This window comes from Cryptomeria japonica, chromosome 5 (assembly GCF_030272615.1).
Source record: "Cryptomeria japonica chromosome 5, Sugi_1.0, whole genome shotgun sequence".
Taxonomy (NCBI): domain Eukaryota; kingdom Viridiplantae; phylum Streptophyta; class Pinopsida; order Cupressales; family Cupressaceae; genus Cryptomeria; species Cryptomeria japonica.
The window spans coordinates 885,824,970-885,848,845 of NC_081409.1; the positions used below are offsets into that span (position 1 = coordinate 885,824,970).

The following is a 23,876-nucleotide window of genomic DNA, read 5'->3' on the forward strand; positions in this document are numbered from 1 at the left end:
AGGACGGATAGACTTGAATTTTCAAAATCGCTCCTGTCCCTCACTGAGGGACCAGGGCGAAAAACCTAATATCCAGCCCCTCTCGCCAAGTTTGGACAAATCTAAGCCAAGGCGCAAGTTTGAAATGATGTTTGAAATGCCTTGAGGTGGAATTAAGATGCTATGATTACAAATTTTGATGACAATTTGCAAATTCGCTCCTGTCCCTCTCCAAGGGTCTAGGGCGAAATTTCTAAGTGTGCCCACTTTCCTTACATTTCGAGATAACTTTTTGTTTCCAAGACTCAAAAGGAAGTGGAGAATGATGTTCTACGCCTTGGGGGTAATTTGAAGGTTGAAGTGACTAAGAATTTGTGCAAAGGACTCAAAAGCGCTCCTGTCCCTCACTGAAGGACCATGGCGATTTTTACAAAACCAATAACTTCCCTCCAAGATTACGTTAAGGCAAGGTTGTGCAAAGGTGGAAAGGGTCTTCTAAAGCATAGTGAACAAAGATTTGACTGCAAAACTTGATAATCCTAGGCTAAAACACAAAAGTCGCCCCTGTCCCTCACTGGGGGCCCAAAGCGAAAGTCTTTGAAACACCTATTTTGCCTTGCAAAAAGCAAGCTAAACGTGTATGGAATGGATGAGAGAGATCATTACTCACCCCACAATGAGAGTTGGCAATTAAAGGATGAAAGATTAAGAGCAAAAGTGAAAAGGCGCTCCTGTCCCTCTCCAAGGGTCCAGGGCGAAAAAGGTCCTAATGCACTTCCCTCCTAGAGATCAAGTGAAATTAAACTTAAAGCTCCAATTAAAAAATGCCATTTTAAATGCCTAGATGAAGTTTTGAACGTGAAAATGAGGAATGGAAGGCCAAAATTGAAAGTTCGCTCCTGTCCCTCTCCAAGGGTCTAGGGCGAAGTTAGTGGCGTTCTTTATTCTTACCATATTTGAGCGTTGATATCCTCCAAATTGCATTAGATGCCAAATTGCTAACTTCGAAATATTTGGAAAAATTAAATTAAAATTCGCATTAATTTAAAAGCATTTTGCATTTAATAAATTAATTTTAAGCCTTGAAATAATTAAAAAATCCACCTTGGAGGCACTAAAATTAATTTTTAAAATTAAAAATACAAAGTGAGCACTCAAAGGCATTATTTTGCCTTTATAGGCAAGTTGGCCACCTTTTTAAAGAGTTTTTATTTATTTTTTTATCCCTTTTGCCAAGTTGGCCTTGGAGGAAAGAAGGTGAGCGCTCTATATAATAGGGTGGCATTGTTTCAAGTTCAAATCATTCATTCATCCCTTCTAAAGTGCGAAATTGAGGAGCAATTTGATGAGCAAAATTCATCTTGAAGGCTATTGGAGAGGCGAATTTCTTGCTAGATTGGAGGATAATTTCCAGATTTTTTTTTGAAGGTATTTGAAGGCGAATTTCCAGATTTTGGAGAAGCTAGTGGAAGGTGAAGCTCTTTTGAAGGCTAAAGGAGGCGTACTTCATCCAAGGGATGGCTATAAATCTTGCCCAACAAAATCCGGTCTTCTTCCTTCATTTTTCAAGGTTTTGTACTTAAGTACTCAAGGGGAGGTATGAAGAATTACTTTTTTTGAAGATCTCATTCAAGACTTATTGTGATCCCATTGAATCTAAGTGTTGAAAATCCAATTTCCATTCATTATTAATTTGAAAATGTGTAATTCTTGATTTATCATGACTTTTTTTCAAATTAATATCTTAAGTTTTACCTTTGAAAGGTCTTAAATTTCATGCTTTAAGGTTTGATGCTCAAAAGACTAACTTTAATATTTTGTGTAAGCATCAAATGGAGATCTCGGCGTTAGAAGATCAAGCAAGGACAAGGGCGACCTCATCCAGTCTAGCATCGACAAGGATGGCTTTCTTCGATCAAACATCAACAAGGGCGACCTCTTCCAATCCAGCATTACAAGGCGAGGTACATCATCATCCTGCACATCAGAGACAAAAGAAGTTAGAGCAAAGGGTTCGTTGAAGAAGCAGATAATTCCAGAAGAGTTAATTAAAGCTAACTTTTCAACATTACCAAATTGAGTATCAATCAAGTGTCAAATGAGGTGGCATCCCAGTCATCACTCCTCCAATCGGATTGATCCACCTCAGCATGTCTAGATTCAATGTACCCAACTCATGGAAAGTGGCACAAACTTCGATGTACCTACCCCGACTATCCATTGGTTGAATTTTCCAAAGAAGACATGTGTCCAATTAATACAATTTTATCATTGGTCAAGCATTAAATGTTATGTAATGGTTGTAACAAACCCTAATTAGGGTTTTTATTATTGAATCTTGGCCATTGATCTCAAATTGATCTTAGCCATCGAATTGTATTGTGGGCACTATATAAGCCACGGCTCTTCATTTGTAAAGAATAATAGAAAGCAGTTAAAAAAGAAGAGTGATTAGAGTCAGTAGTTAGAATAGCGAATTAGTCTAGCAATTAGAGTAGAATAGAGAGAGAAGGCAAAGATTGTTGCCAAGATGTTGTTGTAAGAGACTTGTAAAACTTCATTGAAGAAATGGTGAAATTTATGGGTCGATTCGACAATTTGCATGGTCTCTATACTTCTCATACTTGATTTCATGTTATTAGATGAGTGGAAGAAATGTGCTTGATTGATGGTGAAATTCGTATATCCATACTACTAGCAGTTTGTTGATTGCAGACTTGCCTTGTGTAGTCAACTGGAATCATTCAGCTTAAGCTTAACTTCAATTGTTGCTTCTTCATTGATATGCATCAGCCTGATGGTGTCTATGCCTGCAGTGATGATTTGAACATCATAAAGCTTTCCTTTGAAGATCGCACTAACCTTGTGGAGATGGTCCTGGGACGTCAAAACAAGACTTAGTTAGAATTTCATCAAAGATCATTCATTGCTCTTACATTCTTAGTATTAGGATTAGATCCTTTCCTCGCCCTCATCTTTTTTCCTTTTTTTCAAATCAAAGTAAGACTTGTGATTCCAGCAAATCAGACGTTCAGTCAGCAAGTGTAAGTCCCCTTGTGATTCCAGCAAATCACATCATACCACAAAGAGCTTATCCACACGTAGAGATCCTACAGCGAAGAACCTTGAAGTCATCCTGATTGATCCTTTTCGCGATATCTTCAGCATTCAGAGGCTTTATTCAAGAGAGGATAAGGTACCTTTAGGTATTTTATTCTGTGTTTGGCTGTGTACAAAATACACGTCAACAGGTTGGAGGCATAAAAGATGCATTTGGGCGATCATTCTTGGCATTGAATGATTTTATTTTTGAGAGCACATTTTATTCTGCAGGTATGAAATGTGGTTAGCAGAGTTCTGGAGTGGATTTGGAGAGTAAAACCTCCATCTCTTGGTGATAGGGCGAAACCCCTCTCCCTTCTCACCAAATTGATTTGCCTGGGATGATAGCATTGGGCCAAAGAGGTCTTGAATCAGAGATTTATAAACAGCAGCAGCATCCTAAGAGCCTGGAATTCAGATCAGAGCAGGAAGAAGGCAAATGTCAGTGAAATTCATGCATTTTTGAGCCAGCCGTACCATTCCCAGCTTGGCCGTACCACCTCATCTTGCTTGGGAGTGAAATAAAATAATTAATGGGGTTTTCAAGGTAGTTTTTTAGTCAGAATTCATTGTTAGCAATCAATAAGAAAAAGTCAAGGGTCAATTTGGACTTATTGTGTCATATTGGAGCTACATCAGCAAATTAGTGGGGGACAAGCACTCAAATCTAGAGACCCTGCCTGGCAAAAGTCTGGAAATTGCATTGGACCTGTGATTTCTTCATAAATTTGTTTTAGGTAATTATTTATAAGGTTAATAAAGCTCATTGGAGTCATCAGCTATAGCTGGAGGTGCTTCAACCATTTTATTTCTCATTTCAAGCAAATAAACTACCCTCAAGCCAGCGTTGGATCCCTGGTATGCCAACTTTGGCTTTGGTTATTGTAATTAAACATTTATTTGCATTTGTGCATTGCTGATTAATAAATCAGAACTCTGAATTTTAATTTCAGTCACATTTCAGTTTGTAATTTGCATTACTTCATCTTTCTGCATCATTCTTTAAACAAGCAAAAACCATAAAAACCTCAATTGCCAAAAGACCAAAAAAAATACTCACCTGTCAAAGACTTTGAAGATAAACCAAAACCTACAGTTTGAGCCAAACTCGTAGTCGGGATCTTTCACCTTACCTTGTATCTACATGAGGTATTGCAAGTCGAGAAAAATCACATATATGTGAAAAGGATGTGCAATAAATCTTCAATAGCTTCTATAGTGTTTGAGAGGAAAGTTCCATAGCCTTTAATTATCTCTTTGAAAAGAAAAAGAACTATTGTGAAAATTATAGTGTCGAGGTGATTCTTGTTCTGAATTTTAAGTTTTTGATGTAAAGTAACTATCTATATGCAGAGTGCATTGTTAAGTTTCAATGGGCTTCAAAGAGGAAAAAATTAAATTGTGATATCCTTGTTTCTAATTCATCACATCAAGTTCTGATGTAAAAATTAAATTGTGATATCCTTGTTTCTAATTCATCACATCAAGTTCTGATGTATTGATTTGTAAAATCCATTTTCTAATTCATGAATGTTTTGAGTGCAGATACAAAGAAAATACAAAAGAAAGATTACTGAGTATACAAAAGATGCTCAACAGATATAAACCAGTGAATCTTACAGCAGAGGTTTGTAACAGTATGCTGTTCCTTTGATCAGCAATAATGGAATGGACTGAACTTCCATTTGATGATTTTGTTTTTTGTGGACTCAATTTGTCCAAGATATAGTTGTTTTCTTATTAGAAATAAGTTTGATATCCCATAGTTCTATTCCTTAGTGAAGATTAAGGAACATATTTCTCAAATTTTCATTTTTTAGGGCCAAATGCATTTCAATGGAGTTTAGGATAAATGTATCACCAAGGTAATTGATGGCAGTCCATATGAGCTAAGGAAGGTGTGTCATTGCATGCCTTGCTCATGGGGTATTGTTTGTTTCATAGTAGCGAAAATTGTTTGGGGAAAAAATTGTATTTAAAAAAAACATTAAAAATTGTAGAAAAAGAGACAAAAACTATTTTTTTAAATAACTTAAGGGCATTTCCATAGCATATAGATATAAAGAGCAAATAAATAGAGTTTAACCCATGAATTGTAGAAAATAATTCTTTGTTGTTTATATTCATATTGCTGATTACATAGGAAAATATTCAATTAACTTTTTAAGACGACAGTCATGAAATACACCAAATAGTTGTCTAAGTCTGAGATCAAATATTAACTAACTCTATGAAGTAACTGAGATCAAAAGTTAACAGACAAATAGTAAAAGTGGAAACCATTTTGAAGTGATCCAAGAATTTCGTTGTGATTGAGGCAAGGAGTTTTGGGTTTTGGCTATGGGGAGGATTATTTGCACCTGCCCCATAGTGTAATTACACCATGGGGCGGGTGTGTAATGTCCCCTTCACATTAGACTTAAGTATTTGACGGGATTGGCCTATTATCAGACCCTCGTAGGCCAAGAGGAGTGTTTTGGGGGTCATGTTGTGGCGATTTGAGGCTTCACATCTCATTATCTATTGACATTTTGATGATTTAAAAGATAATACGTATCAGGGGACGTGCCAGTGTTTATCAATTAATTAATTAAAGGGTACATTATAATGTTTTAATAAAATAATATAAATTGTACCTACCCTTATCTTCTAGAAGGAGATTGTGACGTGTCAAGTAATGTATAAATAGAAGAAAGGGAAGACACATTCGCATCAGTTGTTTGGTTGTTATCTCTTGTGAGTGTGAAGACACTAGTTGTCCGCAAAAGATCTTATGGAACGATACCTCTCTATTGGTCAAGCATAACTGAGGAGGTGAAAGATCCTCTAAGGGGTTGCTCAAGGAGTGAGAAGTACTTCAGCTTCTCAATTTGTGCCTAAACATATCAGACCTCATGTGCTTCAGGCTTCAGAATTTTCAGATTTGACGAAGATTGACATTGGAGGCATATTTTTGAACCAGGAGGATAGCGATATTCCTTTTTGAGGATTTGGAGATTGATTGGAGGCAGATCGTGGGTTTTTGGCTTGCTGGTACCCTTGTTTTCACTCATATCTACCCATAATTGCATCGATTCCACATTTTGATGATTGCAGATTGGAGGTGTGACTTAGGCGATATCTTTTGGTGCATTTGTTGGTGAAAAGAGTGCTCATATAATTAATTTGAAGAAATTGAACCAGACCAGGTCCACCCTTCCTAGGACCCACAATTTCATGCATTTACACCTCTCTTTGCCCAAGGATCATTGGAAGAGGCTAGGTGCTGTCATAAGGCAGAAGTCCAATCAGTTTTCAGGCATTTTTGGTGACATTCTTCAACAGTGACAATGGCAGATCTGAAGCTCCATCTACTGCAGTTATGGTGATCGCCTCATGAGGCATACTTTGCTGTCAAAAGGCCTAAATGACTACTGATTTGGCTTCCCACCACATTGCAGATTGTACAGGTTCATTATTGCCCATACTATGTTACATTTTTGAGGTTAGAATAATAATTTCAGTTCATGTCTTCAGACTAGATCTGAATATGTATGTGTTTCAGAATAATGTCCAATTGTAATCAGCTCTTGTACTGAAGCCTTTGTCTCATGAATAATCAGTCTAAAGGTTATCTTGCCTGTTATCAATATTAGTAGATGGTGTGCCAACTGTTTGTGGTAATGTATATCTGCTGTTGCATTATCTCTTTATCTCTCATATGTTCATACAGCTGAAAGGTAGTATTAATCAGTCATTCCTTAGAGTCACATTGTGATTAGAACAGTCCTCTTATTGTTAAAAACAAGCATCTTTTGATGTTCCTTGAAGTCTAAAGTGTTTGATCAGTTGTATGTCAAGTGTTTGACGAAATACCATAGGGGTAAAAATTGAAAATTTCAATCAGAATTGGAGGGGGTTCTTACAGGGTGCAAATAATCCCTCCCATAGATGGCATCGGAGTTTTGTAGGGTTAATTCAATATTTAAGAAAGCTTACCAAATCATATTCCACAATTGCAATGCTTTATATCATAGCAACAAAAATCGTTTGGGGAAAAAATCAACAAACTACAAGATTTTTTGAAAAATTGGGTAAAAAATTGGATTTAAAAAAATCGTAAAATATTGTAGAAAAATAGACACAAATTACTTTTATAAATAACTTAAGGGCATTTCCATAGCATAGAGATATAGAGAGTAAATAAAATATAGTTTAACCCATGAATTGTAGAAAATAGATTTTTGCTGTTTATATTCATATCGTTGATTACATAGGCAAATATTCATTTAACTTTTTAAAGGGGCAGCGACCAAATACACCAAATAGCTGTCTAAGTCTGATATCAAAGATTACCTAAGTCTATAAAGTAGCTGAGATCAAAATTTATCAAACAGAGATCCAACTATTGTTAGGAATTTAGTAAAAGTGAAAGCCATTTTGAAGTGATCCAATACTTTCATTGTGATTGAGGCAAGTAGTTTTCTAGGGGTAGTTCAATATTTGAGAAAGCTTATCAAATCATATTCCACAGTTGCAATGCTTTATATTTCCTGATGGCAATTGGTGAGTCTTTCATATGGGGTAGAATTCAACAAAAGGCATTTGTTTATCTGAAGTAAAAGATTAGCAAGCCACTGGTTTTGGCAATACCTAGCTTGCAACTACTATTTTTGGTAGAGCTTGCACTTATAATTAAATAAAAGGTCACCTTGGTCTAGGCGCTCAACAATTAATTAAAACATATGGCCCCATTTTAATGATGAATTGACCCCTTCATTAAAGTGCAATTATAACCTTATTTTATAATGTACCATTAATAAATAATTATTAATAAAGTATTACTTTATTAATAATTAAATAACATAACTCCATGAATACTCATTATTTCTCAATTCCGTTTGAAGTAGGGAGTCAACCACTATATCCACTGCACATTTGACTGCCTTACCAAAAATAGTAAGGGTCCCTCTCAATCATCCCTTGACTTACTATAAATAGTAAGTATGAGAAACTGAGCCCTGAAACCCATACAAATGCCAAGTCTGAAACTACTGAGCTCTGGAGTAGAAGAATAACCCATTCATTGATTAGGTCTCAGCCTCAAAGGACCCTCTATCCAATCCCATTAGCCAACGAGGGTCAACTGATAGGCTAATCTTGTTGACTAACTGATGTCTAACTAGGAGGGGACATCACATTAAAAATCATATATTTATATCTATATATATTATATGTCTTCGGATATTTAGTGTTGTGGTAGAAACATTCCATTGGTGAGGCAACAATCGAAGGTTCAAACCATAGTTGAAAAACTCGGACTAGCCATGGACTCGGCAAACCAAAAATTTGGACTCGGACTTGGACTCGTGAAAGACTCGACAAAAAAAAAAACCACAGTTTTACAAAAAAACATAAAGAAATTAATGCATTTAGAGAACATAAGAGCCATAATTGAAACATTACACATGTCACATACTCATAGTTTCAAACTTTCAACTCTAAAATGTATAATACCAAGATTTCTTCAATGCTAATTATGCTTTTATATGGAGCCTAATCAGACTCAGAGGTTAAATTTTCCCTACTTCCATCGGCGCAATTTCCCCCTATATTTTTCGATGGGGGTTTGGGGGCAGCGCCCCTTGCGCGCTCCTTGTCGCGATACAAGGCGGGGTTGAGGGGCAGCGCCCCGCGAGGCCAAAAATACTTTTATTATTTTATAAAGACATCGGGTGTTATTTTTCTTTTATTTTTCACTCCCTTAGTTATGCCAAATGAAGGCAATTTAAAAAAAAAACAACTCAATTTTAAAGCTTGCATGTTTTTTTTTTGGGGTCGTGCGAGTCCATCTGAAAGACTCACGAGTCCATGCAAAAGACTTGCGCGAGTCCTTGCAAAAGACTTGCGAATCTTTTAGATGGATTCGCCAGGACTCGCCTTGTGAGTCCTTGGCGAGTCGACTCGTGGCTCCCATGGACTCGCGAGTCCGTGGCGAGTCCACGAGTTTTAAAACTATGGTTCAAACCCTTAATGGGCCATTGAACTTGCGGGCTTTTTGCCTTTGTTGGGTTGTTGAGCTTGTGGGTTTGAACGAGTGAAGTGTGGGGAATGATGAATCCCATGGAAATGGACAAAATGACAAACTTTTCAATGTTGATTTGACATTGACTCTGATTCTGTCTCGGATCAACCCTATTTCTAAGCAATTCAGTAATTTCACGAGTTTGTCTAGGGTTTTGCAAGTTTTTACAGTGATTTTTTTCACTTTTGTTTTGCCATTTTTTGTGTTTTTAACATAATTTTAATGTGATTCAAATGAAAAAAATTATTGAAAATTGGGTCAAGGATTGGTCAACGATTTTTTTGTGAATCGGGATTTTTTTGGGGAATAAATCAGCTGGCTCTAGGATTCAGGATTAATCGGGATTTTTTGTAGGCTATTGCTTCTATGGTTTGTTTTAGTTAACTTTTCTCTTGTTATTTTAGAAGTTTGCTCTCTCTCGGTCTATCATCTATTATGATTATTGTTTTGGTTAATAAAATAGATTATATTGCAATTGAGCTATGATGGCAAATTAAAAAAAAAAAACTCTAAACTATGGTTCATTTTGTTGACTACAAGATACAAAAAGGCCAATGTAATGTCCCTTAGGCATCTCAGACTTTAGCGGAGGTTGGCCTACTATTAGGGTCTCATAGGTCAGTAATGTGGTTTGGGGACCCAACCGGGGGTTGTGGAGCTCAATAGGGAGCTTTACAGGCCTTTCAGATTGGAGTTCTGGGGTTGAATCAATGATTAAAATTGAAATATTAAAGTTGGCCTTAAGGGAATAGTAAAAAGTGAATAGTAACAGAGAAACATAGAGGAATAGTGAAAAGTTCTCCCCATCCTAGTAACTTAAATTGTTTTTAAAAGGGGGGCCAAGTTCACAATGAGGAATTAGACCCTCAATTTAATTTTATGATTTTTAGGCCCAATAGTAACCCCAAAATGGATCGAACTTTCTTGGAGAGGATAAAAAGGCATTTTATCTATCATTTGGATTCATTCTTATGACTTCATTTTGGAGAGCAGTAGGAAACTTGAGGGTTTGAACAACTTGGAGCTTCCAGGAACGCAAACTTCTGGGAGAATCTGGAGATTTGGACGAAGACCCGTTTCTCCTGGTGATAGGTTTCAGCATTATTCAACTTTAGTGTGTAGTTGGCAGCATTATTTGGGGTTCTAATTGCAGATTTATCAACTTGAGGGCAGATCCTCTTCAACTAATTGCAGATCAGACCTTCTAGAGGTCACTACAACTCATTTTCAACATTATCTCAGCCAGCCGTTCCATCTTGGAAATAAGGGCATCGAACCCTAGGTTGTATTTGGGTTTTTTAGCTAATATTGGAGCTGGTCTTCATATTTAGTTAGCTGGAAATTTGTATCATATCTATATGCTCAGTTAATGGTATTATGTACATCGGCCATTTAAGTGAAAGAAAGTCATCTTATTTGTGTGTTATGGAGTATTCTATTTTGTATCAGCAGTTTCTTTCATTTAGCATTCAAAAATCATTCAAAAACACTCAAAAACCAAACAGAAACAAGAAAATCAGTCAAAACCCTTTTCATCATATGCTGGCCAAAGACTTTATCAGCAAACAAATAATTGCAAAAAAAAAAAATCAAAAAAAAAATCAAAAAAAAAATCAGAGTTTGGATCAGATTTGGTAAATATTGGGTTGGGGATACTTCAGTGGTATTAGAGCCTGGATCTTCCCAGCCTGTTGCGTGAATTCAAAGTTGTGTGTACTTCCGTTTGGTTTCGTTTCAGTTGGGCAACGTGACGAGTCATAATGGAGAAGTTGCTTAAGGATACATAGGTGAGTTAGAACAATCACAACATAAAATCAATCGTCAATTGCAGCGATTGAATGATACAATTTCAAAGAAATTTGGGCATTGTATTGGATCATCTCCATCTATTAGAACATCTAAGAATCCTCATGTTTCACCAACAAATAAAGCAATTATGGCCGGCTGTGACAAGTATCGCTCTCTTCCTCCAAAGATACTAGACATGCTTACCTTCGCACAATTTATGGGTATACCATATGAGGATGATAACGATTTGGTATCTACAATTTCAAATCAGCAGCATAAGAGGAAAGAAAATTCAAATGAAGTATGCAAAAATCTACATGAAGAATTTGATAAACATGTAAATTCGGTTCATGATGACAAAAGGATAGCATTAGGGAGTGACTCACATGAGGCTTCATCATCTTTGCAAGAAGATCCACAAGAGGATTCTATAGGAGTGATAAGAATGGCTTCCTTTGATGTAGGGCATGAGATTAGCATGGATAATGATGGTATGGATTCTTTAGGTGATCACAATGCATCTTCTAGTGTGATAGTTGATTCCCATGATGACAAAATTCCTACACATGAAGAAAAATTAGAACATGGCACTCTAGATTTGAGAGTCAAACATGAGGAATATGTTGTGGATTCAAGCCACAAATGTTTTGATTTTGTATATCACAGCTTGAAAGATGTAAAGAAGACACAAAGAATGTGTGATGGATGGTTGCAAAAAGATAAGAAGGACAAGATGCGCGCTGCCAAAGCAAGACAGCGCGCCTACAAGAGGTTCTTCTTGTTTGGTTACCTTTTTATCAGCAAATTGTGGTAATATTTGAGGATTTCTGTGGGTGTTAGATGCTTCAAGTTGCAGCAGCGACCTCCAGGCAGCTTAGTTACAAGAAAATTCAGGAATCTTTGTAAGTGGTGACTTTATCAATCATTGAATCCTTATATCTGTTGTTCAGGTTGGAAGGTCTTTCTTTTGCGTGTTGCAGTCATTGTAGACAGAAAACAGTTCTATTGTCAATTTTAATTATTCTCTTGTATGTATGGCGTTAAAGTTTCTAAATGATATCAATGATTGAGTATTGCAAATACTTTCCAAAACAGAAAAAGCCAGAATTATTATAGTTATAAACTTCTGATCAGAGATTACATAGTGTTGGTGTAAATAATTATTCATCATGGATATTATTACACCTTACTTAAGTTTACTTAGGTACATGCATTTCATAGTAGTTTGGGTATGAGACACTTGGGTGTTTATGCCACATTGGGATAGTGTGTGTAGGAGAATTTCCACCTTTTATGGTGTTGATCTTGTTGTTACACTCCACATTCAGTGGGTGATCCACCTCATGTGGAATATTATATTGTTTCTCCTACCTACCCACACCTATTTCCTACCTACCCTTGTTTTTTATTGAGCCACATGTCATGTTTGTGTGCTCACATATCCATATAGCCTTGCCTATATAAGAAGGCTCATATTCATTGTATGTATCGATTGATGATCCAGTTGATTAGTATTTTCATCTTGATAGAATACAGTTTATTTCTATCATATATTTTGTCTCTCTTATTTGTGCTTTCCATTGCCTCTTGATTTTGGCAAAATCTCACATGGTATCAGAGCCATTAGAGTGTCATTGGTTTGCCAATTGAGAGAAATTTGATGCTATTTGGGGTTTGCATTTTGGAATTTTCTATTGCAGGTTATTATTGAAGCTTGATGGATCAAATCTGAGGTTACGATTGGATTGAGGAGGTCCAAAAAAGTCAGTTTTGTTTTTTGTTTCATCCAAATCGGACTTCGGAGACCAAATCTAGAGGCATTTGAAGTTTGAAGCCGCGACGGAAATTTTCCAGAAATTATAATTTTGCAGGCGATTTTCAAATAGCGATATCTCACTCATCCGAACTCCTTTTTTCGAGCAATTTTTTTTGTTTTGGGGTAGAATTTTGTGATCTGTACAATGGTGTAGGATTTTTCTGTTTCTCGGATACAGGTTTTTCGGAAATCATGAAATCCCGATTTTTACAACTTTGGAGGCTTCATTTGGGCTCCTATGGACTCCTTTTCAGGTGCCATTTTTTTTGAAAGTGCATATTTTTTCATCTACTTTCATAATCTGCCATCTGTTTGCAGTGATTTTAAGTAGAAATTGTACTTTCTGTATTTGGCCATTTTTGGCATATTTGGTACTTGCATTTTGCTTCGATCTCAGTTTAGATCACTAGCAGTATTTGTTGAAGTCTCTTAGATCTCATTTTGAGAAGTTGTAAATTGAAATCAGAAGTCCACTTTCCCTTGTTTTGAAAGTGGCCCATTGTATACGCACTAAGTATAAAGTGCCAAAATCACCATTTTTGGGGGATTTCTTGATTGAGTATTTTGGGGGGGTGTCTTGTGTGATTGTGCCTCTGTCTATCTTGTGTTTTTTCATTTTGGTGCTATGGGTTCTCCTAAATTTCCACTTTTAACTCCTCATAATTATGCATCATGGAAGATTAAGGCATGGAGTAAACTAATGGAAAAATGACTCATTCATTATGTAAATGAAACTATTATAGCACCACCTGATCCTAAAGCTGATCCTAATGCTCAAATTGAATGGCTTACTAAGAATGCTATGGCACTTGGAACTCTTAGAAAGTATGTATCAGATGACCTCATTTTTCACATTGATAAGTGTACAACAATTAAAGAGGCTTGGGATATTTTTAAGAAATTGCATGGTCAGGTTGATGAGATTAAGGGCTACAAGCTTGATAGTGAACTCACAACTTTGGATCCCAAGGATTTTGATACAATCCAAGATTATGTCACAAAAACAACTGAGCTAAGAGCAAAGCTAAAGGATTGTGGAATTGACAAAAAGGATGCTCAATTGGTTTATAACTTGTTGGACAAGCTTCCTTCAGAGTATGCAACCTTTGTATGTAGCTTTCACACCCATAGGTTAGCTCAAGGTTCCTCATACACTTCTCCCTCATTTGATTCATTCACGGAGATGTTGATACTTGAGCAATCTAAGTTGACCACGATGGGGATTCTCAAATCTTCAAAGTCATAAGCTTTGGTGGCTAACAAAGGGAATCAAAGTAATCAAGGAAAAGGCAAGAATCAAAAGCAACCTAAGTCTAAACCACAACAAGATGGAGCACAATCTTCCTCTCCACAACAAGGTGATTCACCATTCTCACCTAAGAGGAAATCATATAAGGACAATCTTTTTTGTGGATATTGCAAGAAGTCAAGACATGATGAACATCATTGTTATAAGAAGGATATTGATGAGTTGAAGAATCTTCTTGAGAAGAATAGAATCAACCTACCTTCTAGAATGTCTACATCGGCTTCTTCTTCCAAGGATAAAGGAAAGGATCACTCTTTTGGGACAGATAAAGGAAAGGGACAAGCTCTTTGTGCTACTACAATTTATGATTCAGGGAGATGGCTTCTAGATTCAGGGGCTTTTCATCATATGACATCTTCGCAGTCTATGTTTTCTACATTTGAGCCTTGCCACATGCCGCAGATTTTGATGGGCAATCATACATACATGGATGTGATTGGAAAAGGATCTATTGCCATTGGGGATAACTCCTTCAATGATGTGTTGTGTGTACCTCACTTGACAAATAATCTTCTTTCCATCTATCAAATCACACATGGGGCAACTAGGAAAACTGTGGAGTTCACACCTGATTCAGTTATCATTAGAGACTTGGAGAGTGGAGCTATCATTGCGACTGGGGTGGTTGATCATGCATCTCGGTTGTACTCTTTTTCAGTTTTTGGTCTTCTTGATGAGGTTGATTCTTCCTATGTTGATGATTCAGATTTTGAGGAGAACTTTGGGCATTTGAACTTGGGGATTCTCACATGTGACCCCGTTCTTGAGCCTTGCATTTCATCTCCTTCTATTGATATCACACCACCTATTGCACTTGATGATGCAGCTAGTGCGACAGTTTTGCCTTCTTATGATTCAGTGCAGCAGGATATTTCATGTCTTCCAGCTTCAGTTGATTGGGATGCCTACTTGGCAGACATTGTAGGTTTGTTTGTGGACTCCTACATTGCAGATTTGGGAGACACCATTCATGACATCCATCTTCTCTTTGATGAAGATGATCCTTCTTTGACTGTTGCGAGGGATAACTCTGACCCTCTTGTGCATTCTCTACATGATCAATCTTTAGAGGTTGACATGATTGTGGATACTTTTGTACAACACTTGGAGGAGGTCTCTTTATCTTTTGAGGAGACATATGAGTCTTTGGATATTGTTCTACATTCATCTCCACTAGATCTTGGAGTGCCTTTTTCAGCAGTGTGGCACAGTTTACCACCTTTGGAGGGGGTACCTTTCAACATCGACATGGGGACACTTGAGCAGTTTTCAAAGATTCCTTTCATCATGAGTATTTTTGCTTGATCTTCCCTTCATGGTCGGGGAGACTTGATGGATACACTTTTGGTTTTGTTTCTTCCTAAGGGGAGGAATGTTGTTCGACGTTCATGGAGCAGTTTCTTCATTCATCTTCGAGCTTCTATCATTGGTTTAGGTTCCAGATTGAGGGGGGGCTTCCTAGTCTCTCTTCTTCTTCTCTCATATGGGGGGGGGCTTTTTCCTCACATGGGGTTTTGTCCTTCACACACTTCTATGAGAGTTCTTTGTATCTAGTTTTCATCTCTCTTTTGGGGGAGGGTTTTCTCCCAATGGGTTTTTCTCTCTTTCCCTGCTTTGTGAGAGATTTCCTTGCATTGGTTTTCATGCATTTGCATTTGTACATGGGTACCTAACATGGCCTCGTAGCCGGGACCCATCTTGCATTGCTTAGTTGCATTGTAGACTTAAGTGCATTCCCCTAAGTTGCACTTAAGGGGGGGGTGTTGGTGTAAATAATTATTCATCATGGATATTATTACACCTTACTTAAGTTTACTTAGGTACATGCATTTCATAGTAGTTTGGGTATGAGACACTTGGGTGTTTGTGCCACATTGGGATAGTGTGTGTAGGAGAATTTCCACCTTTTATGGTGTTGATCTTGTTGTTACACTTCACATTCAGTGGGTGATCCACCTCATGTGGAATATTATATTGTTTCTCCTACCTACCCACACCTATTTCCTACCTACCCTTGTTTCTTATTGAGCCACATGTCATGTTTGTGTGCTCACATATCCATATAGCCTTGCCTATATAAGAAGGCTCATATTCATTGTATGTATCGATTGATGATCCAGTTGATCAGTATTTTCAGCTTGATAGAATACAGTTTATTTCTATCATATATTTTGTCTCTCTTATTTGTGCTTTCCATTGCCTCTTGATTTTGGCAAAATCTCACACATAGAAACTGTTGGAAAAACGATTGGGAGTTAAGTTGAAAAAATTGCAAAGTTTGTTGAAAATCTGGGAAGGGTCTTTACATCCCCGTAAGCTCTGGGATTGTAACACTTGATGAATTGGGGCAATCTCCTTTTTGAGGGCTTTTATCCCTCTCCTGAGATCCCTAATAACCTGATAAAGGTTATTCTTTTATCCATATCATTCCAAATGGATTTGCTACTTGGAAAATGGGGTGGATCTACTTTATGATCCTCAAGTTCCATAGGAGAATTCGTGCTTGTCTCATGCACTTCAGCCTTGGGGGGATATTTCTTGACAGTTCTCAAAATAGGCTTTTGAATCATCACTTGATATTCAGCCATAACATAGCTTCCTTTTGAAGTAAAGATTGCTTTTCATATTAGCGCTTTGGTTGAGTAGTACTGGGATGGGTGATCTGCTGGAAAGTCTTGATGCTTCACCCAAGGGAGCATCATCCAGGTGCAGTGAGTGATAACTGAACCATTCATTCTCGCGAGAGATGGGTTCGTCTGAACTACAAGTCATGAGAGATGGGTTCGTCTGAACCACAACTCATGAAATATGGGTCAAGGAGTTTGACTGAAAAGCTACACAGTTGAATCCTGATATAAATATCATGGAATTTAATGCCAAGTGAGCCTTGTCAGCATAGTTAATTAAAGAAATATGAAATAAAATTTCAAGTTTCCAAATCTAATCAGCTATTTTAACTTGTGCAAATTAGAAGTAGTTTATTTAATTATAAGTAGAGATGATTTTACTTTTTGAAGGAGATTTCTATATTCACCTATTCATCAGTTAACTTTTGCCTGACTCTGATCAGGATCTTTTTATTATAAAACTTTTGTTGTGGATATTTTTTGGTTTGCCCATGTGAATGTAATTAGTACTCTAATGCTGGTATTTTCTGTGAGGTAGTTAAGTGGACTTAGCAAAGGAGATAAAGAGGCGCTAGTACTTACAGTTGAGGCTGCTAAGTTCTTGGACTGCATATTTTATGAACAGGTTGGTGCATATTTCTACATCTTTTTTGAATTAGACTTTAGCCATGAAAGTCTCAAGAACTTGATTATTGTTGTTTTTTCTTCAGTGATTATTTGATTATTTATATTAGTTTGATTTATTGTTGAGATGTAAGAACTTATGTTCAGGTGTGGTGTAGCAACCCTGCATTGAAAAAATGGCTGGAGCAACATTCTGAAGATTCTGAATATGATAAGCTGAAGTTTGCCTATTTTTTGGTTAATAAGGGCCCATGGTATGGAGAATATCTATGTTCCATCTTTTACATAGTAGTTAGCAGGACTAGTTTGTTTTTCCTACACAACCATTGCCATTGAAGGTCTAACAAAATAAACTTATGATTGTCAACTGTATTTTGTGCTTGTAAATAAAATCACTATACTCTTGAGCCATTCTGCTATTATATTACAAAGAGGCTTGTTAAATAAGCCATAGAAATGAACTACTTATAAACGAGGAACAATCTCATAACAAATAGACCTTTATGTTAAACAAATGTGCTATTGATATCACAAACATAACCAAGCAAACATTGTATGCCTCTACAAGTTTAACATGTGCACATTGTTGATAGTATTCATATGACAAATCTACACCAATCAAATACCCCCCTGCCTCCCCTGCCCCCACACCACCCCCGCCCCCTCAATGACTAGACCAGAGACATTTCCAAATATATGTCTAGACTTGACAAATATGGCTTTACCAAGTGGTTTGTACTGTATCAGCAGTTTGGTTTGTAGGGGGACAGGAATAAAGACAAATATATGTATTATTGATAAACTAACTTCAATATGTTCTGTTTTGGAATAAAGACAAGCTCCAAGAATTATCTCAATCAGTTTTTACCAATCACTACGAGCTTCTGTCAGCGTTGTTTGACATGCTTCAGCTGCTTATGTATGCTATTTCCATTTATGTACACACAACCAGGAATAAATCTTGTTTTGAATTTCAACATTTTTCTTTTATGGATGACTCTTGGGAAGTTTTCTGTATTAGCTCCTCTATGGATGCCTTACTTTTCGTCCCTCATCTCATTATTTACTATACTGTAGAAAGAGCCAAGCCTCATGGCCGATAAGCTTGAGCTTTCCATAAAAATGTAGAAGGTATCTGTTTTGTTCTTCTTTCTATTTATGTACATACAACCAGGCATGATTGTGTTGTGAATTTCAACTTTTTATTTTTATAGATGACTCTCGGAAAGTTTTCAGTATTAGCTCCTCTATGGATGCCTTATTTCCTCCCTGGGCTTATTATTTGCGATACTGTAGCAAAAGCCAAGCTTCATAGCTGCTATGCTTGAGCTTTCCATAAAAATGTAGAAAGCATCTGTTTTGTTCTTGCTCCCCTTTAGAGGTTCTCTTGGAACACTGTTTTTTTGTAATTCATCCTGGCTTTGTAACCCTTTTTATATATAATATCTAACACTTTAATCATTCTCAAGATGATAATTTTTCAGGTTTGAGTTGCACAGGATTACCTAATATCATTGAGGATGGAGAATGCTTTTTAGAAGAATCCAATTTCAATATATAAAAGAAATGGTAGTTGGTAAAACGGTTGCCCATGGTGGTCAGAATGTACATAGCTTTAACAACTCTTTATTAACTCAAAATATATTTTAAGGCGTACAGACATGGATATATAAGGTTATGCCACATCAATGTGCGATGACTCCCACTCTATAAGTTACATGCTACAGCTTTATTGTTTTTTAAGTTTTCCCAATTTCAATGATTATGTTCTTTTAATGGTCTTGAATGATATCGGCATTTCAATTCCATGTTTGGTAGAATTTAATTTTATGGATATTTTATTTTCCCTTTACTTTTTAACTTTAGGAAAAGGTCTAGTATGAAATTCCAAATTTTTGTTGTATTTTCTGTAAATGAAACATGACAATTGCATGAACAAACACAAGATAATTTCAATACACTTATTTGTATTTTAGGACAGGTTTTGAGCATAATTGTTATATGGCATGAAATGACATGGCAGAGGACGTTTTATGTTATGCACACAGGTCATGTCTTGATGACAATAAGGCTTTTTTGACCACTGCCGATTCAGCTGTCAAACTGTCGAAGGAAGCTGCGAAGCCAGTCTTTGGATGGGAGGGTTTAAAATTTAGAGAAGCATTTCCTCAAGCCAAACCACAGGGTGCAAACTTCTATCCTCCTGATATGGACAAAGCGGTAATCTTTGGATAATTTATGTTACTTTCTCTGTTTTTAGAATTATGCAGCGGTAATCTTTGGATAATTTATGTTACTTTCTCTGTTTTTAGAATTATGCATATTTAGTTTTCACAAGTGACTACATGGATAATTTCTCTGTAGAAGAATGAGAATTTGCATTTCTAATTTCTGAATATTTTATAGATCAGTTTTTAGTATTTCATAGAGTATTCATATCTACCTTATATGAATGACCATTGTGGATAGATTATCTGTTTATTGATTAAGGGAATTTTCCTTTTGGATTTTTGTATTAAACATATTGTGTCAGTTAATACTTCCTCAAGTCATGTTAAGATGTTTGGTACATTGTATGCAAGCTGCTTTTGGAATTGACTCTTAACTTCACTGAGCACTACAGTGTCAAGATATTTTGCTTAACTTTCTTGTAATTATGTCGAGATGGATTGTATGGTGGGAGTTTGGGGGACATGGGGGGATCTAACAAACTATGGTTTTGAGATCTTTTTTGTACAAATGAGTGATGTAGGAACATCTGCATCCATAGGTGATCCAACATCAACCAAAAAAGTCTCAAGTTTTCGGCTCTGCCTTGCTTTGTTTTTGTTGGTTTTGGTGTATGTTTTTGGAGGCATTTTTTAGTTCAATTTGGGTAAATTGAGGACATCATCTTCTAGAAGGGTGTAATAGGTACCTCTAGTTTTAATTTGGTGAAAACTGGCTAAAAATTCGATAAGTTTTTGCCAATCAGAGGTTAAGGCTTTCTCATGAACTAAATAAGACCTTTTAGTAGTTTTTAGAACCATCGAAATGGCTAGTAGTTCCTGTTCTTGGTGGAATTTCTGACAAGCCTTTAAGACTTAGTTTTTCTATGAAGTTGGTGCTCAGGGAAGTTCTAGGACCATTAGAACTATTAAAGTAATTATGTAATGTTTCTATAATGGTCATGTTGTGACTTGATCACACATTACCCCATTCCAAATGGGGACCCACTACATTTTTGTCCACTTGGTCTTTATGGTTGTGAGTTTTGGGTTGTCTAGTAGCAGTTTCCTCAATCTCTTCAAGTCCCCAAGTGTTTTGGTGTAATTTGGCTAAGTCTGGAAGCATGTATTGTCTATTTTAGGATTTTTATCCTTCAAACTTAGAAATGAAGTCAGTAATCTAGGGCATAGTAAAATATGAGCTAAGCATTGAAAAGAGAATCCTTCGAGGAAGCCACCAGTGAAATTTGAGCGATTTCTGAGGACTTACTATTTTTAGTAAGTTTGTTTTAGAAAATTTCACTATGGCCCTGATTGGCCTAATTTTGTGTTTAAACAAACTCATTAGTTTTAGCAGTGTCTATTTTTAGTAAGTCTCATTGTGTCCCGGTTGACCCTAATTTGGTGTTTGGAAGAACTTACTATTTTTAGTAAGTCTATTTTTGGAAAGTCTATCCTTGGCAACTGGCAAAGCATTAACTGCAGAACGATCTTGAGCATCCAGTTCCAAATCCGAAAAAGTAAAAGGGCAAGCAGGTGATAAAATTGTGACCAAGTTTGGAAATCCTCCTTGAAAAGACAAGGCATGAAGAAATCTATTCTTAGGCGCAATTCCCAAGAACAGGAGGAATCTTCCAAAATTCTAAAATCCATCACCTCTTTCATTTTGTGCTTAGGACAGGAAAGTGGGTGCATTTCCCTAGTCAAGGAGGAATTCATCCTCCATCCCCAAATCCCTCTCTAGGCCCCAAATGTACCCAAATAGGCTCCTTGGGCGCATTTCCCTAGGAGAGGAGGATTTTGTCTCTTCTCCAAAATTCCTCTGTGATCCCTCAAATGTTCCTAGGCAAGCTCCTGGGGTACAAATTTCTAGTAGAGGAGGATTATTCCTCGTGTGCAGAAGTCCTTTGGGTCCAAAATGCGCCCTTGCATGTAGACAGTTTTGGAAATCATGAAAACGGCTAAGTATAAAAAATTCTTCCTTCACATCACGAATGCGCCTAGGTTTGCATGAGACCATGGAAATGAACAAAATGTCAATGGTATGGAAAATCCTTAAGCCCATCCAGAATCCGCCCAAGCCAGGAGAATTCTTGCACCAGAATAGAATTGGCACCCAAGCAGTCAAAATTTCTCTTTCACCTCAAGAATGCACCCACTTCAGGAAGGAAAGAAAAGATCATGGAATTTTTCTAAGGCAAGAAAATCCTTCAAGATATCTCATATGCATCCAAGATAGAAAGAATCGTGTGGAAGGCAAGTTTGTAGCATGCAAAATGGAGTGTTCCTCATTAATGAAGCGTAACTCAAGACATTATGGAAGTTCCTATTTTTGAAGTCAAGTATGATGAGCGTGGTCCATCGGAACGACAAGTCATCTCGCTCTCATTATGGAAACACAAATTGTGATTGAAATGGAATTAATGCAATTGCTAAAATTGTTTGTGCCAACTTAGCAACTTGGTGGACAAGTTTCCTATTTAAACAAGGCTTAAGACTTCATTCTTCACATTAAATTTTCAGAGAAATTAAGCAAGAGCAAGACATGAAAAGTGACTGAGGCATGGTTTTTCTTATTTGAAGAATTCAAGGCTTTAGAGGTTTTATTTATTCCAAGTCTGGAATATGCCACATGGAATTCTTCCATTAGTGGATTTTTTAAGATTTCCTTAACATGAATTTAATATTAATTATTTTATTTTGCAGGAATGGCAGAGTCAAGCAAGGTGGCGAACACTTCCAGATAGACAGATCAAGAATGAACAAAAAGGATTCCTCCTCGAGTCAAAGATCATTTCAAAATGGAGGGAAGTCAGTGACACCAACTTGGGAATGTTTAAGTTGGAAGAATTCAGGAAGATAATATTTGGCCAGGACGGACATCCTCCATCAACTGTCATCAACAAAATAATTAGAAATGGAATTGTGGTAGTTGTTGGTTTTCCTCCTGCCATCCAGTGCCTGGAGCTAATCATCAAATGTGCAAAACACTATGATCTTGAGAGGAGCAATCATGGCATCTGATGGCAGGCTCTTGGTGAATCTCACTGCTCGAGCAATTGGCGATAATACACAAGTATTTGGTAAAATTTGGATGTATTAACAAATGATCGAAGAGATTATTATAAATAATTTATAGGATCAATGTTTCTAGAAGAAACAACCAATAACAAAAACGGAAATAGAAACTACTAAATATTTACAATAGTTAACATTATTAACCATTAAATAATGAATAAGGATATTATTCTAATACCCTCCCTTAATGGTTAATCTGTCTACTACACCAAGTAGCCCCCTAAACCTAACAAACTTATCCAGATGTAGGGACTTGGTGAGGATATCAGCAGTCTGGTCCTCGGTAGGAACATACTGCAAATCAACGGATTCATCTTACACCAGCTTGTGGATGAAGTGACAATGAAGCTCAACATGCTTGGTCCAGTCATGGAAGAGTGGATTTTTAGCGAGTTTCAACACCCCTTGATTGTCACAGAAGAGAGGGGTGTAGGACCTGCTTGAGACAACTGGATGTCGGAAAGCATCCTTCAAATCCAAATTGACTCACAAGCTGCTTTTACTATCCCTCGATATTCAGCTTTAGTCGAGGAAAGAGCTACGGCCTGCTGCTTCTTACTTGTCCAAGTGATAGCACTTGTGCCCAAACTGAAGACATACCCGGATGTGGACTTTCTGTCATCAACATAGCCTGCCCAATCCGAATCTGTGAAACCGATGAGTCTGAGATCTTTGGTCCGTCCATAAAGGATACCAAAGTCTGAAGTGCCCTTGATATAGTGTAGGATCCGCCTTGCTGCAACCCAATGTTCTGAAGTAGGAGCTATCATGAAGTGGGAAATGTAGCTCACTGCATAGCTCAGATCAGGTCTAGTGGATGTGATATATATTAAATTCCCCATTAGTTGCCTGAAATTGGATTCATTCTCAACTGGAGAACCGGATTTGGTTGACAACTTCAGGCCTTCCTCCATAGGTGTAGATGCAAGTTTATAGTCTTGCATTCAAAACTTGTCTAGTAGAGCCCTGACATATTTGGATCGAGAGATGAAGATGCCATGAGACTGCCGCCAAACCTCAACACCTAGGCAGTAGTGCAGAAGCTCAAGGTCAGTCTTGTCAAAAGATTGGCTTAAACTCTGCTTGATTCCCTGAATCGAAGATGCCGAACTGCCAGTGATGATTAGATCATCAACATAAATAACCAGAATGATGATATCACTGCTAGTAGTCTTGACATACAAATTTGAGTCGGAAGGACTCCTCTGGAAGCCCTGATCTGTGAGGTACTTATCAATCTTCATGTACCATGCCTGAGGAGCTTGTTTCGGGCCATAGAGTG

The 23,876-nt window shown here is 37.1% G+C and overlaps 1 protein-coding gene across 2 annotated transcripts in view; it reads left to right on the top strand.

Moving 5' to 3' along the window:
* LOC131028013 (nudix hydrolase 3) overlaps positions 1–23,876 on the top strand; it is a 250,278-nt gene that overhangs the window by 75,170 nt on the left and 151,232 nt on the right. For both annotated transcript variants that reach the window (XM_057958133.2, XM_057958132.2), the window contains exons 6-9: positions 4,627–4,708; positions 17,224–17,310; positions 17,457–17,563; positions 19,358–19,529. In XM_057958133.2, coding sequence (XP_057814116.2) covers positions 4,627–4,708; positions 17,224–17,310; positions 17,457–17,563; positions 19,358–19,529 — 448 coding nt within the window. The remainder of the gene's footprint in view (positions 1–4,626; positions 4,709–17,223; positions 17,311–17,456; positions 17,564–19,357; positions 19,530–23,876) is intronic.